The sequence below is a fragment of the Eumetopias jubatus genome, unplaced genomic scaffold, assembly GCF_037043125.1.
Source record: "Eumetopias jubatus isolate StellerSeaLion01/CBP00866 unplaced genomic scaffold, mEumJub1_p1.0 scaffold_11, whole genome shotgun sequence".
Lineage (NCBI taxonomy): Eukaryota > Metazoa > Chordata > Mammalia > Carnivora > Otariidae > Eumetopias > Eumetopias jubatus.
The window spans coordinates 18806684-18822265 of NW_028274817.1; the positions used below are offsets into that span (position 1 = coordinate 18806684).

General features: G+C 38.7%; 1 protein-coding gene across 8 annotated transcripts in view; it reads left to right on the forward strand.

The window, feature by feature from the left end:
• ENOX2 (ecto-NOX disulfide-thiol exchanger 2) overlaps window positions 1-15582 on the forward strand; it is a 282023-nt gene that overhangs the window by 202759 nt on the left and 63682 nt on the right. For 5 of the 8 annotated variants that reach the window (XM_088028643.1, XM_028122755.2, XM_088028644.1 and 2 more), the window contains one exon: window positions 8578-8712. In XM_088028643.1, coding sequence (XP_087884769.1) covers window positions 8616-8712 — 97 coding nt within the window. In that variant the 5' untranslated portion in view covers window positions 8578-8615. Of the gene's footprint in view, window positions 1-502; window positions 592-8577; window positions 8713-15582 lie in introns of all 8 variants that reach the window. The other 3 variants (XM_028122752.1, XM_028122754.1, XM_028122756.1) reach the window with 1 other exon arrangement.

The following is a 15582-nucleotide window of genomic DNA, read 5'->3' on the forward strand; positions in this document are numbered from 1 at the left end:
CTGGTTGGGGAGTGGGCAACTTAGCCCCAGTTAAGAATCCCTGCAATAGAGGACCTAGGGAACACCCATCTGTGTAATGATGAGCTCGACAGCCCTCCCAGCTCAAATATTTTATAACTTTATGATTTCCCTAGTTTAATATAATATAGTGGTTAAGAACATGAATTGTGGAGTCAGATTGCCTGGGTTTGAATCCCAGCTTCACTGCAAGCTAACTGTATGACCATTGACGGGTTGCTTAACCTCTCTGTTCCTATTACCTCATCAGTAAAATGGGGATAGTGAGAGGTCTTACTTCATAGGGTTGTTGTGAGTTTTAAATTAATGTACATAAAGTGCCTAGAACAGTGCCTGGCACATAATAACTATTAAATAAGTGTTAACTATCTTTAGTCTTGTTATAATTACTATCATTAACACTATTATTCACCATTTATCTAAGTCCTGGTATGTTCCAGAGGTCTGTTTCACCCAGCTTTGGACCACTATCTTCCTTCTGCAGAAATGACTAGAGGGCTAAGTCCACGGTGCAGTACTACACAATGCAAAGAGATTTTATTTGGCTGTGGGTCTATGAAATAGGCTTTGCAGGTAAGCCCCACTTTATACAATTGCTGAGTTCTTCCAGAGTTCACTTATTTAAAAGCACACTAATTGGCACCTACTTTGAGCTAATCACTATAGAATATAATAAAAGTAAATGAGATTTATATCCCCTGCCCTCAAGGAGCTAACAAATATGGCTGCCACATGCACATTTATTTTAGTAAATTTAATTACCTTTAAATTTTCAAAGAAATTCTAGTCTGTTCCTTTTTACCCAGGAGGAATTTATGTGATGAAAAATATCTTCTCATCTACAGATTTATCTTCCTTAAAGTTTATATTTATGTAATTGTTATTTTCTTATATTATCAGCATGTTAAGATTATAATACCTCAAAGTATCACCATTTATCTTCCCCTCTCCATTTAAAATTTTTAGTATTTAGTCCTCAGAAGAAACCCACCAAAACAGATTTTATTTAATACAACAACAGAGTGGTATCCCATTCTGAATAGCTTGGCACCTGCTGTATGCCTACCTTCTTCCAGGAAGAAGAATGTCTATGCAGGACTCTCCTACATATGTTCATATATTTCCTCATTCATTTATTTAAAATCATTTATTAAACATCTGCTTTGTGTCAGACACGGTGTCTAGGCACTAGGAATAACAAAGAGGAATAAGGGAATCCAGAGTCTAGGCGGAGAGGCAGACATAGAAAGAGGTGATAAAAAATATAATGTGATAAAGGCTATCGTAGTAATGTGTTCAATGAGCTAGGGGAACACAGAAAATAAAGGGCTCTTTGGGAGGGAGTTTAGTGTGATGGACAAAACTATGGGCGTTCGTACCAGAGTCGCCTGGGTTCATTTCCCTGTTTTACCACTTACTAGCTGTGCAATATTGAGCTGATTATTTAAACTGCCTGTGCCTCTGTTTCATCATCTGTATAATGTATTGTTGTAATTCCTATATATGCTGTGTCTCTCAGTAGACTTTGAACCCTTCAAGGGCTGGGACTACTTCATCATCAGCATCTTAATTATTACCATGTTATTATTACCACTTACCAAGTACTTACTATAAGCCAGAAGCCATGCTAAATTTTTTTTACCCACATTATCTAATTTAATCTTCAACAAACCTATAAGGTCGATACTATCAGTTTCCTAAATTTGTAACTTGCCATTTTTATCATCAAATGCAGTTCTTTATTCAAAAAACTTATCACAATATGTAATTATTTTATGTTTATCTGTATTTTAGTATCTCCCTCCTGCACTAGAGAGCTTCCTAAAAACAAGGCTGAGGCCTGTTTGACTCACCATAATGTATTCAACGTCTAGGATGGAGCCTGACACATAGAAAATGTTCAATGAATGTACAGCAACTATAAAAGGAAGTCTGGAAGGCAGACCAGCAAGAAGAGAAGTAAAGAGAAGTAATGAGCACATTACAGTTACTTAGTACAGCTAGACTCTAGTCCCAAACCATCTGACTCCCAAACCCATACTCTTGATCACTAGGCAGGATTGCTTCCTACTCTTAACAAACTTTCAATAGATGTTTGTTGACAAAATCCTCTCCTCAACTTTGCACAATACTGTGTAATAAAATTACAGCAAGCATAAAAGCCAATGGATATAAACCTGGACATAAGAAAGAGTAAATTGCCAGAGAAGGACAGCTTTTGTCTTACTAAAAAGAGTATGGTTGATGAGATGACACCAACATACTGAACTTGTTTCGAAGGAAATAAAGGAAACATATGAAATAATTAAGTCTACTACAGGATGGGTGTATCACAGAATGTGTGTGTGTGTGTGTTGCCTTCAAGATCAAATAACTGACAATAATTGACTAGTTAATCAAGTGAAGTATAATATAAAAATAAACAGATGGCAATGACTTGATAGTTATGGAGCAATACCAAGTTAAAATCGATAATTACTTCCAAATCTTTTATTCTTTTGGCACTAATGAACTCTTGCTCCAAAGCGCCATAAATTCAATCAACTTACCTAGAAGGTATCCATTCACAGTTACTCTACAACCTGTGATCTCTTGAGGAGTCTCCACACAAGGCAGAACGGAAAACCAGGATAGCAGGACATGTTCTTCAGACGGCTGAGGCATTTTGAAGACTATTTGACAGCAGTTGATATTTGCCTTCTGAATATTCTTGGCCAGTGCCAGTGAATGTAGGACTTATGGGAAAATGAGCAATCTCTTTCTTTAGTGACATGGGACTACTTTTATAACATACTTAAAGAAATTGCTAGATGTCCATTTTTAGTCTAGAAAGTGAATCAGGCCTGGACTTAACTTTTCTACCATTAAGTGATGATTCTAAACAGATGTTCAGCACAACATATTTTGTTACTGCAGACCTTAAATCCAGATTGCTGCCAGACAGAGACGATCATCTGGGATTTCTCTTTGAAAGTAAAAATTTACAAGCTTGCTTATATGTATGACTGTGCCTATATGGGAGAAAGATTATAGCTAATGCTATCAAACTGAATTATTAGTTGGGTTCATCTATCTCTGGTTGTAACTCTAAGTAAATTGCTACATGTCAATTCAGTTGTCCTGGAGAGAGAATTAGTTTAGCAACTATGCTATCCCTTCTAAGACAATTTATCATTCTGAAAAGGTATATAAATAATTAGTGAGTGTCACTGCATGGATTGCTTATTGTGCCCCAAATCAGTGTAAGTTGATTTTATTTATTCATTCATCCAAATATTTCTTGAATACCTACTTTATACCAGACACTGAACTAAGAAACAGAGAAACAAAGACGCCTAAAACCAAGTCCCTGACGTAAAGGAGCATGCAGGCTAGCTAGCAGAAGAGAGACATGTATTCACCAACTATAATTCAAGGCAGTCAATGGTAATGTCCAGTTGTTCTTGCTTGCTGGAATGCTCTTAAACCCAAATCCTCCATTCAGTACCTGGAGGAAAATCCTATCCCTCCTTAAAGACTCATTTCAAATTATTCTTTCCCAGTGAAGCCTTCCCTAGTATTCCTCTTGCTCTCTGTGCTCCAAACATACAACCAAAGCCATTCCAGCATATTTAATTATTCCTTCTCTGTTCTCGTAGCACTTTCCTCATAGTTTTACTGCAGTACTTATTATAATAATTTATATTTAGTTGTTTATATGTCGTGCTCTCATTGTTTTGTGAGTTCTTCCAGAGCAGTAAATGAATTTTGTTCATCTCCATATTCCTAGTCACTAACACATGACCTGGCATATAGTAAGACTCAATAAAAGTTTGGTTTAGGGAAAAGAAGTGAGAGAATAAGCAAACATATAAAAATCAAATTCTAGATAAAATGTTATGATAACACACTAGGAGGGAGTAATTCATTCCAGGGAGGTAGCTTCACAGACAACGTAACATTTGAGATGACCCTTGAAAAATGAGTAGTATTTGACAGGTGTAGATGGGTGTTGGGGGAGTGGAGGGAAATGAAAAGGCAGACCTCCTTTAGAATTTAAGAACTGAATTTATCATAGCAAAATAATGCTGTTAATTACACATGGTCTTTATCTAAACCAACTGGTTCATGTAAACAAGCCTAGCAGGAACTCTACTTGCTAACATTTTAACAGGCACTTTGAATTAATATATATTTTGAAAATAGTAATACTGTGCTGTCCTTTAAAAGAAACTGATAATTTAGATAATTCTCTCCCCTCCCCAAAAATTAGTCCAGAATTTGGCTAGGTTGATACATTGTAACTTCTCATTTTTTGATCTCAGAATTCTTTATTAAGAATAATTCCTGATTCTCTTATGTTTCCCAGGACTGCAGAGCCAACAAGTAGCCAAACTGTTGCAAGAAATTATTTTTGGCATGGGGGCCCAGTCCTTCTAAACCTAGATGTTTCCTCTTGAAGTCATTCTGCAGCCATGAGAGAAAATCAGGGTACAGATTCAGTAATCTCAACAGGTCCCTTCCAGCTATAACATTCCCTAAAACTTGTCTCACCTGGACTGGAGATTGGGAGTTCAGATGAACCAAATAATCAATATGCAAACTCTTGACCCGAAGGACATTTGATGCCCCATGTTTGTTTCCTTAGTAACATTTACAAGGAGGCTATTTCTAGCCATAATATGCCTTCATGGGAGAGCACCGAAAACTGGGTGTAAGGGCTAGAGTTTCTACCCATGGAGAAACCACCAGTTCTGAAATGTGACTTCTGACTATAGTAACAATTGCTTAAGGCCATTAGTCACTCTGTGTGTTGGGGGGTGGTTTTTGGATAAGATACATAGGCAGCATAGAAGAATGATAAAAACTAATATTTCAGAAATAAGGTTTTTGGACATTTGCATTTTCTTATTCTGACCATTTAGTGTCCAAAATAGCACTTTTATAAATAACCAGGCCAAGAATTATCCCTGATGTTCCCAGGTTAGAAGGATGTGATAGATGTTAACAAATAGCAAGCTACAATTAGAACAGAGTTGCCTTCAGGTAATTGGCAAGAGTGTACATGAGAGGTAGGAGAAAAGCCATGGAAAGATTTTTCTATGGAAATCAGTAATCAGAGGGAAATTTCCCAAAATAAGTCTTTCTGTGCTCCAATGACTTAAGATTATGTATCTCCCAACTATGCAGTATATACATGCACATACAACCCACTTCATTGTCTGCTTATGTCATCACTGCTTCTGGAATGTCTTTTCCCCTCTTTCTTCTTTATCTAATAACTACCCATCACTCAAGACATGTTCTGTAGAAATCTGGCCCACTTGTTCAAATCCTATCTTCTCCATTACTCAAGCCACAGTAGCTTTTCATTCCTTTTTTTTTTTTAAGATTTTATTTATTTATTTGACAGAGAGACACACAGCAAGAGAGGGAACACAAACAGCAGGAATGGGAGAGGGAGAAGCAGGCTCCTCACAGAGCAGGGAGCCCGATGCGGGGCTCAATCCCAGGATCCTGGGATCATGACCTGAGCCGAAGGCAGATGCTTAACGACTGAGCCACCCAGGCACCCATCATTCCTTAAACTTCAATAACATTTCTGGTCAATTCCATTTATTTCTTTGATTGTTTCTTAATTGTTTCACTATAGATAATAAAGCATAGTGGCTAACAGTATATAACCTGGGTGACCTCAAACAATATATGTGATATTTAAGTCTCTCATCTATTAGGGGTGCCTGGGTGGCTCAGTGAGTTAAACATCCAACTCTTGGTTTCAGTTCAGGTCATGATCTCATGGGTCATGGGATCCAGCCCCAAGTCAGGCTCCCGCTCAGTGGGGAGTCTGCCAAAAGATTCTCTCCCTCTGCCCCTCCCCCACTCTCACGTGTGCGCACACACTCTCTCTCTAAAACAAACAAATCTTTAAAAATAAATAAAGTAAAAGCCTCTAATCTATTAAATGGAGATATAAATAGTCCCTCTCATTAGATTGTTTTGAAAGTTAAATGAGAATAATGCATGCCAAGTGCTTTACCTAGCATATAGTGAGTGTTCAATAATTAGTGGTAGTAATGGATGGAGGCGGTGAGAGTAGTGATAATAGTAGTAATCAGTACCACCATCACTGGTCTCTTAAATTAGATTGTATAACCTTTGAAGGCAGGGACTATGTATTCTATCTGCTTAGTCTCTGGTGTCTCCCTAATTTCCAAAATATTCAATTGGCTAATTTGATATCTGTTGATTGTGTGTCTATTTCTATTCAATGTTACTGCCTCAAAGATATGAAATTACATCAAAAATATAATTTTTCATTTCTTATTGCTACTATGAAAGCCCTTGGATGATTTTTCTTGGTTTGCGTGCATGGGTAGTTTGGATGGAAGCTGCTGAGGTAATTGTATGCAACTAGACTATGAGAAGAATAGGAAACATCCCAAGCACCTATGGTATATACAGTTGGGAAAAAAACCCAGAAAACTATAAAACTCCAATGAATGAAATCAAAGAACTAAATAAATGGAGAGATATTTCATGTCCATGCATAGGAAGACACAATATTGCCAAGATGTCAGTTCTCAACTTGATTTAATGCAATCCCCATCAAAATCCAAACAAGTTATTCTGTGGATATCAACAAACCAGTGTTAAAATTTACATGGAGAGGCAAAAGGCTCAGAATACCCAACAAATACTGAAGAAGAACAAAGTTGGAAGGCTGATGCTACCCAACTTCAAGATTTACTATAAAGCTACAGCAATCAAGCCAGTGTGGTATTGGTGAAATAATAGACAAATAGATGGGTAGAGTAGAATAGAGAACCCAGAAATAGACTACACAAATAGAGTCAACTGATCTTTGGCAGAGGAGTAAATGCAATACAATGGAGCAAAGACGGTCTCTTCAACAAATGTGCCAGAACAACTGGAAATCCACATGTAAAAAAAAAAAATCTAGACAGATTTTATACACATCACAAAAATTAACTCAAAATGGATCATAGACCTAAATGTGAAATGCAAAACTATAAAACTCCTAGAAGATAACATAAGAGAAAACCTAAAGGACCTTGGATATGGCAATGACTTTAAATACAACACCAAAGGCATGATCCATGACAGAAATTATTGATAAGCTGGAGTTCATTAAAATTAAAATCTTCTATTCTGCAAAAGACAATGTAAAGAGAATGAGAATACAAGCCACAGACTGGGAGAAAATATTTGCGAAATACACATCTGATAAAGGACTTTTATCTAAAATATACAAAGAACTCTTAAAACACAATAAGAAAACAACCCAATTTAAAAACGGGTCAAAAAACTTTAATAGATACCTCATTAAAGAAGATATACAGATGGTAAATAAGCATATGGAAAGATGCTCCACATTATGTATCATCAGGAAAATGCAAAGTAAAACAACAAATACCACTAGACACCTATTAGAGTGGCCGGAATCCAGAATACTGACAACACTAAATACTGGTGATGGTATGGAGCAACAGGAAATCTCATTTATTGCTGGTGGGAATGCAAAATGGTGCAGCCACTTTAGAAGACAGGCTGACAGTTTCTTATAAAACTAAACATGTTCTTACTGTACAGTCCACTGATTGTGCTGTTTGGCATTTACCCAAAGGAGGTGAAAACTTATGTCCATGCAAAAACGTGCACATGGATGTTTATAGTAGTTTTATTCATAATTGTCAAAACTTGGAAACAAGTGCAATGTCCTGCAGTAGGTAAATGGATAAATAAACTGTGGTGCATCCATATGATGGAATATTATTCAGGACTAAAAGGAAATGAGCTATCAAGCCATGAAAAGACATGGAGGAACATTAAATGCATACTACTGAGAGAAGCCAGTCTGAAAAGGCTACATGTTGTATGATTCCAACTATATGACATTATAGAAAAGGTGAAACTATGGAGATGGTATAAGATCAGTAATGGGCAGGGGCTGGGGGGCAGGGAGGGATGAATAAACAAGCACAGAGGATTTTTAGGGCAGTGAAAATATTCTGAATAATGTATACATGTTATTATATATTTGTCCAAACCCATAGAACGTACAACACCAAGAGTGAACCCTAATGTAAACTCTGGCTTTTGAGTGATTATGATGCATCAATGTAGATCCATCAGTTGTAGCAAATGTGCTGCTCTGGTGCAGAATGTTGATAATGGGGGGCTGTGCATGTGTGGAGGCAGGGGGCACATGTGAAATCTCTGTACCTTCTCCTTAATTTTGCTGTGAACCTAAAATTGCTCTAAAAAAAATAAAGTCTTCATTAAAAAAAAAAAAACGAGGGAAGGAAGGAACAGAGGGAGCAGAGAGAGAAAGAAAGAAACACACTAAAATGCCATCTGGTAAACTGCTTTCAAATTCTATGACTTCCTGCCAATTCAAGCCATATTGTTTTAACCCTTGTAAAGAGCTGGAATTCAGGCCCTATCTACCATTTGTCCATCAGTCCATTTCTGTAAAGAGTTTGCCAGTTTATGTTAAGCAAACTACATACTGAAACCTTAATAAAACAAATTATTTTGCTTGTCATTTCTCTTTAGCTGATAATAGTAGAACTCTGAATGTGGATTCCACTGCAATGACGCTACCTATGTCTGATCCAACTGCATGGGCCACAGCAATGAATAATCTTGGAATGGCACCCCTGGGAATCGCTGGACAACCAATTTTACCTGGTATGCTATTTTTAATCACGTCACAAGTGTTTCTTTTTATTGACCATGTGGTAATAAATATAACAGTATGACACAACTTATTTTGAAGTTGACATTTACCAGATTCTGCCTAGAGTGTGCATTTTTGTAATATGAGCTTTATAGGCTGGGTGGCCAGTAGTTACTAGTATACTCCCTATTGTGCTATGGGCAAGGTAGGGATATATCTGATGCAAGATATGGTCATTAAATATTTAAATAGCTCAATTAAATAAAAGACAACAGGATTTGGAAAGGAATTACAAAGTTTATCTAATTTTATACATTTAGAGGAGACAGATAAACATGGAGCAGAAATGAGAATGGACTTAGACACCTCAAAAATCATGGATTCCTAAAGTGGGGCAAAGGAGATGGTGGGAACCATCCCAAAGTTGTTCACATTGAATAATTGTTCATATTTTTTTAAACATAGTAACCATTAAGAGAATGGACATGGTGTACTGATTCCATCTCCACTAAGGATAAAATCAGAAGAAAAATGCCACAGCATCTGAAGCATTTGGTTTAAACACAAAAAAAGTCTTCCGTGCTGTCAGAACTATTATTAACCATTAAAATGGATTTGTGAAGACATTAGGGAATTGCCATCTCAGTGCTTTTAAAATATCCTAAACGTTAATCTCCCCAGGTTCATTTAATTGTGGTCCTACTTAAAAGAATGACAGAACCAAGCTGATCAAGTACCTTGCTACTCAAAGTATAATCTGCATAACCTGGGAGTTGTTAAGAAGCCCAGAATCTGGGCGCCTGAGTGGCTCAGTCAGTTAAGTGTCTGCCTTCGGCTCAGGTAGTGATCTCAGGGTCCTGGGATCGAGTCTCACGTTGGGCTCCCTGCTCAGCAGGGAGCCTACTTCACCCTCTGCTGCTCCCCCTGCTTGTGGTCTCTCTCTCACTCCCTCTCTCTCTCAAATAAATGAACAAAGTCTTTAAAAAAAAAAAAGAAGAAGAAGCCCAGAATCTTAGGCCCCAGCCCAGAGCTACTGAATCAGAAGCTGCATTTAAACATGATCCCCAGGTCATTCACAAACACAGTAAAGTTGAGAAATAGATCTAGAGTGATGCCACTTTGTTGTGCCATTTGTTTATATAGTTAGTGACCCCCACTCCCCCAAAAATAATTTCATAATTCCAGTTCAGATTTTGAATCCTTATAAGTTATAATGGGGACATGGTAGGGTAGGAAATGATGCTTAATAATCTTAATAATAAATTAAGAAATTTGGTTACATAGAAACGAGGAAACAAGCATAGAAGTAGCCAAATGTAAAGAAAAAAAATATGTGAATTCGAAATGGGTGGAGGGCGAAGGAGCTTGGATTCTATACATGGCAGAGGCAAAGAACTGTCCCACCAAACTATAATTCATGCTCTGGACTATCATTGACTAGATTGCATCCTACTCCATTAGACCAACCATGATTGAAATGAGCAACCAAGGATCCTTTGAGGGCCGAATGATTGGACCATAGATCTCCTTGGGTTTCAAATGACTAGTGGGGCCAAGCTGGAATCAGCAGGTGCTATGACAGGAGCCAGTATTGCATAATAGTTAAGTGCTCAGACCCTAGAGTCAATCAGCCTGACTTCCAAGCCTGTTTCTTTCACTACTTTATCTTGAGTAGTTAAATATCTTCTAGGAGACTCAATTTCTTTATCCATAAAATCAGACTAATAATACGTAACCCTTAGGGGTTTTGTGACAATTGTGCTTAGAACAATGCCTGGCATGTTGTTAGTGCTCAAACATGTTGGCTATTAAAATACTTTAAAATCATTGTTAATATATTTCTTACAGATATTTCTAAAGGGTATAATAGGTCTTTAAATTTAGTTCTTCTTCATTATTTCACTGTAATACAATTTAAACTAAAACATTATATATTATTTTATAGCTCCATATGGAGTGGTCCTGAGTCACAATCTCTTACAGTCTAGAGAGATTAGACAGCCTGACTTGCCTTCCATTATTACCAGTTTATAGAAATCTGAACTGTGTGGGTATATGTCCTGGGAAAAATGTTGAGGCCAGATCTGCTCTGATGCCAAGGGAACTCTATGTTAGTTATATCAGATAATTTGTAAATTACCACATCTAAACATAAATCTGTGCTCACACAGTTATCTTTGATGCTTAGCCACCCATCTATAATGTGAAGGAAGAAAGGCTTAGCATTGAGAGTAAAAAAAATCATCCAAATCATCATTATAGGCCCAAAGCCTATGCTGGGGATAATAACAGGCCTAAAAAACTGGGTAGGTTTTCTTAACAGTAACTCAGAGGGCTAGTCCTACAGAGAGGGTATCTTGCTTAGTATTTAACAGCATAGGCCTCAAAGACAGACTGCTTGGGTTTGGATCCTTGCTGTGCCACTTCCTAGCTATATGACCTCTCACCAGTTACTTGACCTCTCTGTATCTCAGTTCCCTCATCTGTAAAATGGGAACAACTATAGTATCTATTTCATAGGATTGCTGTGAAGATTAAATATGTTTACCCCAATGTTTGGCATATAATAAGCACTCCATAAAGGTTAACCATCATTATTATTACTATTAGTAGTACTATATGCTCTTTAAGATAAAGGAAATACTAACATACGTCCTTCCAATGGCTGCTAAGCTGCCACTTAAATCGAAAGCATTTGGGTGCTATGCAGCCACTGTCAGCTCTAATGAGTATTCCTCACATCCACCTCCAACCAGACATTTGAAAAGTCAAGACTAATTTTAATCTCTACTTCTAGCCCTCTTTATCTATATCCTATTTTCTTAAGCACTATGAAGAAATAGGTTCCCAGGGTCCCCTTCAACTTTGTGATTCAGTGATCTTTGGCTATGCTCTACAGAAAGTTATTTGACTTTTTGGAAACCAGATCTTAGAAATGCAGATATATTTTTAAGATTTATATATCTATTTATTTGAGAGAGAGAGAGAGAGCGCATGAGAGGGGGGAGGGGCAGAGGGAGGAGGAGAGAAGCAGACTTCCCGCTGAGCACAGAGCCCCACACCAGGCTCTATCCCACCACCCTGCGATCATGACCTAAGCTGAAATCAGGAGTTGGATGCTTAACTGACTGAGCCACCCAGATATACTGATACTTAGTTTAGTAGTGCCCTTCTTGTCTTAAACAAGGCAGAGGATCATGGGGGAAAAAAGGAAAAAATGAAATGGGACGAAACCGGAGAGGGAGACAAACCATCAGAAACTCTTAATCTCAGGAAACAAACTGAGGGTTGCTGGAGTGGAGGGGGTTGGGGGGGATGGAGTGGCTGGGTGATGGACATTGGGGAGGGTATGTGCTATGGTGAGTTCTGTGAAGTGTGTAAGACTGATGAATCACAGACCTGTACCCCTGAAACAAATAATACATTATATGTTAATTAAAAAAAAAGACCTGGGGTGCCTGGGTGGCTCAGTTGGTTAAGCGACTGCCTTCGGCTCAGGTCATGATCCTGGAGTCCCGGGATCGAGTCCCACATCGGGCTCCCTGCTCAGCGGGGAGTCTGCTTCTCCCTCTGACCCTCTTCCCTCTTGTGCTCTCTATCTCTCATTCTCTCTCTCTCAAATAAATAAATAAAATCTTTAAAAAAAAAAAGACCTGGAACACAGTAGGTGCATAATAAATATTTAAAAAAATACATGGGACAGTAGTATTGGGCTGAGACATACTTTGTGAAGCTATCTGTAAAATCACTTGAGTTTTGGGTGAACTAATTTTTTCTCCTCTCTGTATTATTTTAAGAAGTCAGTTTAACCATGAGGTTAGAACATGGGTTCTGGATCTGGATTGCCTAGGTTCAAATAAATCTGTGTTCTACCATTAAGTAGCTGTGTAAACATTAGCAAGTTACCTAACCTCTCTAGGCCTCAGTTTCTTCATCTGTAAAACAAAGATATAATAACACCTATGTCATAGGGTTGTGAAGATTAATGAGTTAATACATTAAAGTCCTAGAATGATGCCTGGTTCACAGTAATCTCTCAGTGAACTTAGCTATTATTATTGTCTGAAGTTCACATCTGATATATGGCTCACAAAAAATTGAATTATGGCTCATTTGTATTCTTAGCAACGGTGAAGGGTAACGAATGCAGAAATGAAATCTTTCCCAGGAGGGGTGCTGGACAATGGCACCACTGACTGCTCCCTATAAATCTGAGGGGGTGTCCACAGAAATGGAAGGTTGGCACCACACTCCAATGCTGTGTACGCTTCTTCTTGCCCAGGTTTTGGGAAAGGGTGCCTGTTATCTTTATTATGTAATGTTTTAACTGAATGGGCTAAAACATCCACCAATCCTCTCTCGGCCCCTCGAGATTCCTTAAAATGGAAATGGCAGCCAGTGAGCCACATGGAACTGTTCCCTGAGGTCACCCACTGATGGCTCAGTAATTCAACTACTTTTCTGCCCCTTAGGTTTCCTACTGAGACAGCAGACCTTTTTTTGTGTGCTGTCTCATCTGGCCTGTGACAATAGAAAAGGCTTTTGGCATTGATGAAAAACAAATGATACATAAGCTTCCTTGACTTGCCCTAGGGAGCTCAAATCCATACTGTCATGGAAGCTGAGTCTCTTGGACACATACTTGTCATCAGGGCAGTGTCTGGCTTATTATGTTCATTGAGTGGGGAACAGAGACAGGCCATCTCTGGGTTTTGGTTTGGAGCTCCTTTTCATCTAACATGGTGTTTTGTACAGCTGCTATTCAATAAAGTTAATCCACAATGATGGCAGATTAGGAGATACCCTCTGGCTGGCAGTTGTCTTTCCTGCAAGAGTATTTGCTTTTCCAAGCTGGTCAAATAAGACTAATGTTAGTTTTCACATGAAGAGAGGGACCAAAAAGAGTCAGACTTTCTGTTTAAGGAGCATCGTTCAGCCCGTCATTGCAGATGAATCCAAGGATGGACCGCTTAAGGAGTACTCATTGTATACTGTGTGCTGCTTCCTTTATTTTCCCCTCAATTAAAATATCCTTAGCATTCAAATGTGGAGCCTGTGAAGTCCCAAAGGAGAAGTGTCTCTCATTATGGTGTCTCCACTTTATTGACTATGTCACCTCCATAATAGGAGATGTTGGAAAGTATGGATTTATGGACCTTATTCCCAGAGCAAGACACTGCCCATCCACGGGCATTGTCATTTTTAAGAAGGCAGTTCTCAGGGTGCCTGGGTGGTTCAGTCAGTTAAGCATCTGCCTTTGGCTCAGGTTGTGACCCTTGGGTCCTGGGATCAAGCCCCCCATCAGGCTCCCTGCTCAGCGGGGAGTCTGCTTCTCCCTCTCTCTCTGCCACCCCCACTCATGCTCACTCTCTCTCTCTTGCTCTTTCTCGCTCTCTCTCAAACAAATAAAATCTTTACAAAAAAAAAAAAAAAGAAGGCAGTTCTCACTGAATCCAGAAGGCCAACTCTGATGGGAACAGAAAGAAAGAATGAGGATGTGTGACACATGACAGGCCACTGCTCCACAAGCTCCCCAAGGAGAGCCAGACTTGTGGTTTCATTATATTTAATATCTTCCACAAAAAGAATATGCCTTCAGTGGCAGATAAGGTTGAAATCCTGAGAAAGGAGAGCACTGTTCACCAGCATGGTGGACACTTCACTGAAAGCCAATGATATATAAAACACTATAACAAATAGAATTAGTACCTCCATAAAACAAGCTTAACGCTTACCCAGTGATGGTACTCTCAAGACTCCCCATGGAAACTATTACAAAGAGTGGCCAAGTGAGACCATTTGCACATTCATTTATACAAGAAATATTTACTGAGGTCTGCTATATGCAAGGTACTGTGAGAAGCCCTGCAGATAAAACAATGAACAAAAAAAAGATAAGATGGGGTGCCTGGGTGGCTCAGTCCTTAAGCGTCTGCCTTCGGCTTCAGGTCATGGTCCCAGGGTCCTGGGATCGAGCCCTGCATCGGGCTCCCTGCTCAGCCAGGAGCCTGCTTCTCCCTCTCCCACTCCCCCTGCTTGTGCTTGTGTTCCCTCTCATGCTGTGTCTCTCTTTGTCAAAAAAAAAAAAAAGATAAGATCCTTGCCCGCATACTGGCTTCAGTACTTTTAGAACCCCCGTATTTTCTCCCTAATACATCTCATGTATGAAATGCCTCTTGAATGACAACTCAGAGGATTCCTATCTATTTTGCTCATTTGTGCTTTTATTCAGCCATCCATTCATTAAAAATATATTGAACTAGGGTCCAGGGGATCCAAAATGGGCATGGCTCAATCCTTGCCTTCAAGCTCAAAGTCCAGTAACAGAGGCAGGCCAGTCAATATCACAACACTACAGTGTAACAAATATCTTAGTTAGAAACATGTACAAAAGTACTGTTTTAGCTAGACTGGGATGAGAGAGAGTGATAGGTAGGTGGTCATGGTCTGGGAACGTTCACAGAAGTGGTAATATTTGAGTTCAGTGTCCAGGGATATATAGGAATGTGGCAGGTGGGAAAGAAAGAGCTAAGAATGATCCAGGAAGAGGAAATAATGCATCGATGACTGGAAAGTATGCAAGAGTATACAGTATGGGGACAGTGGTTAAGTGTTGAGTGGAATTACATCACCCCATTCCATAAAGACTTTAAGGCAGCTTATAAGTAAGGTTACAATAAAAGAGAAAAATTACAAGTAAAATAAACCAGCATCTAGGAAAATATAAATGAATATCAAAGGTGAAGACCAGGTAGGGAGGTTAATTAGAATTCATATGTATAGGTCATAGGATCCTACCCAATTTCTAAAATTGAGCTGTACCTGTGACCAGGTAGCCAAAACAAAAAGGGAAACCTAATCAGTTAACATAATTTGCATTT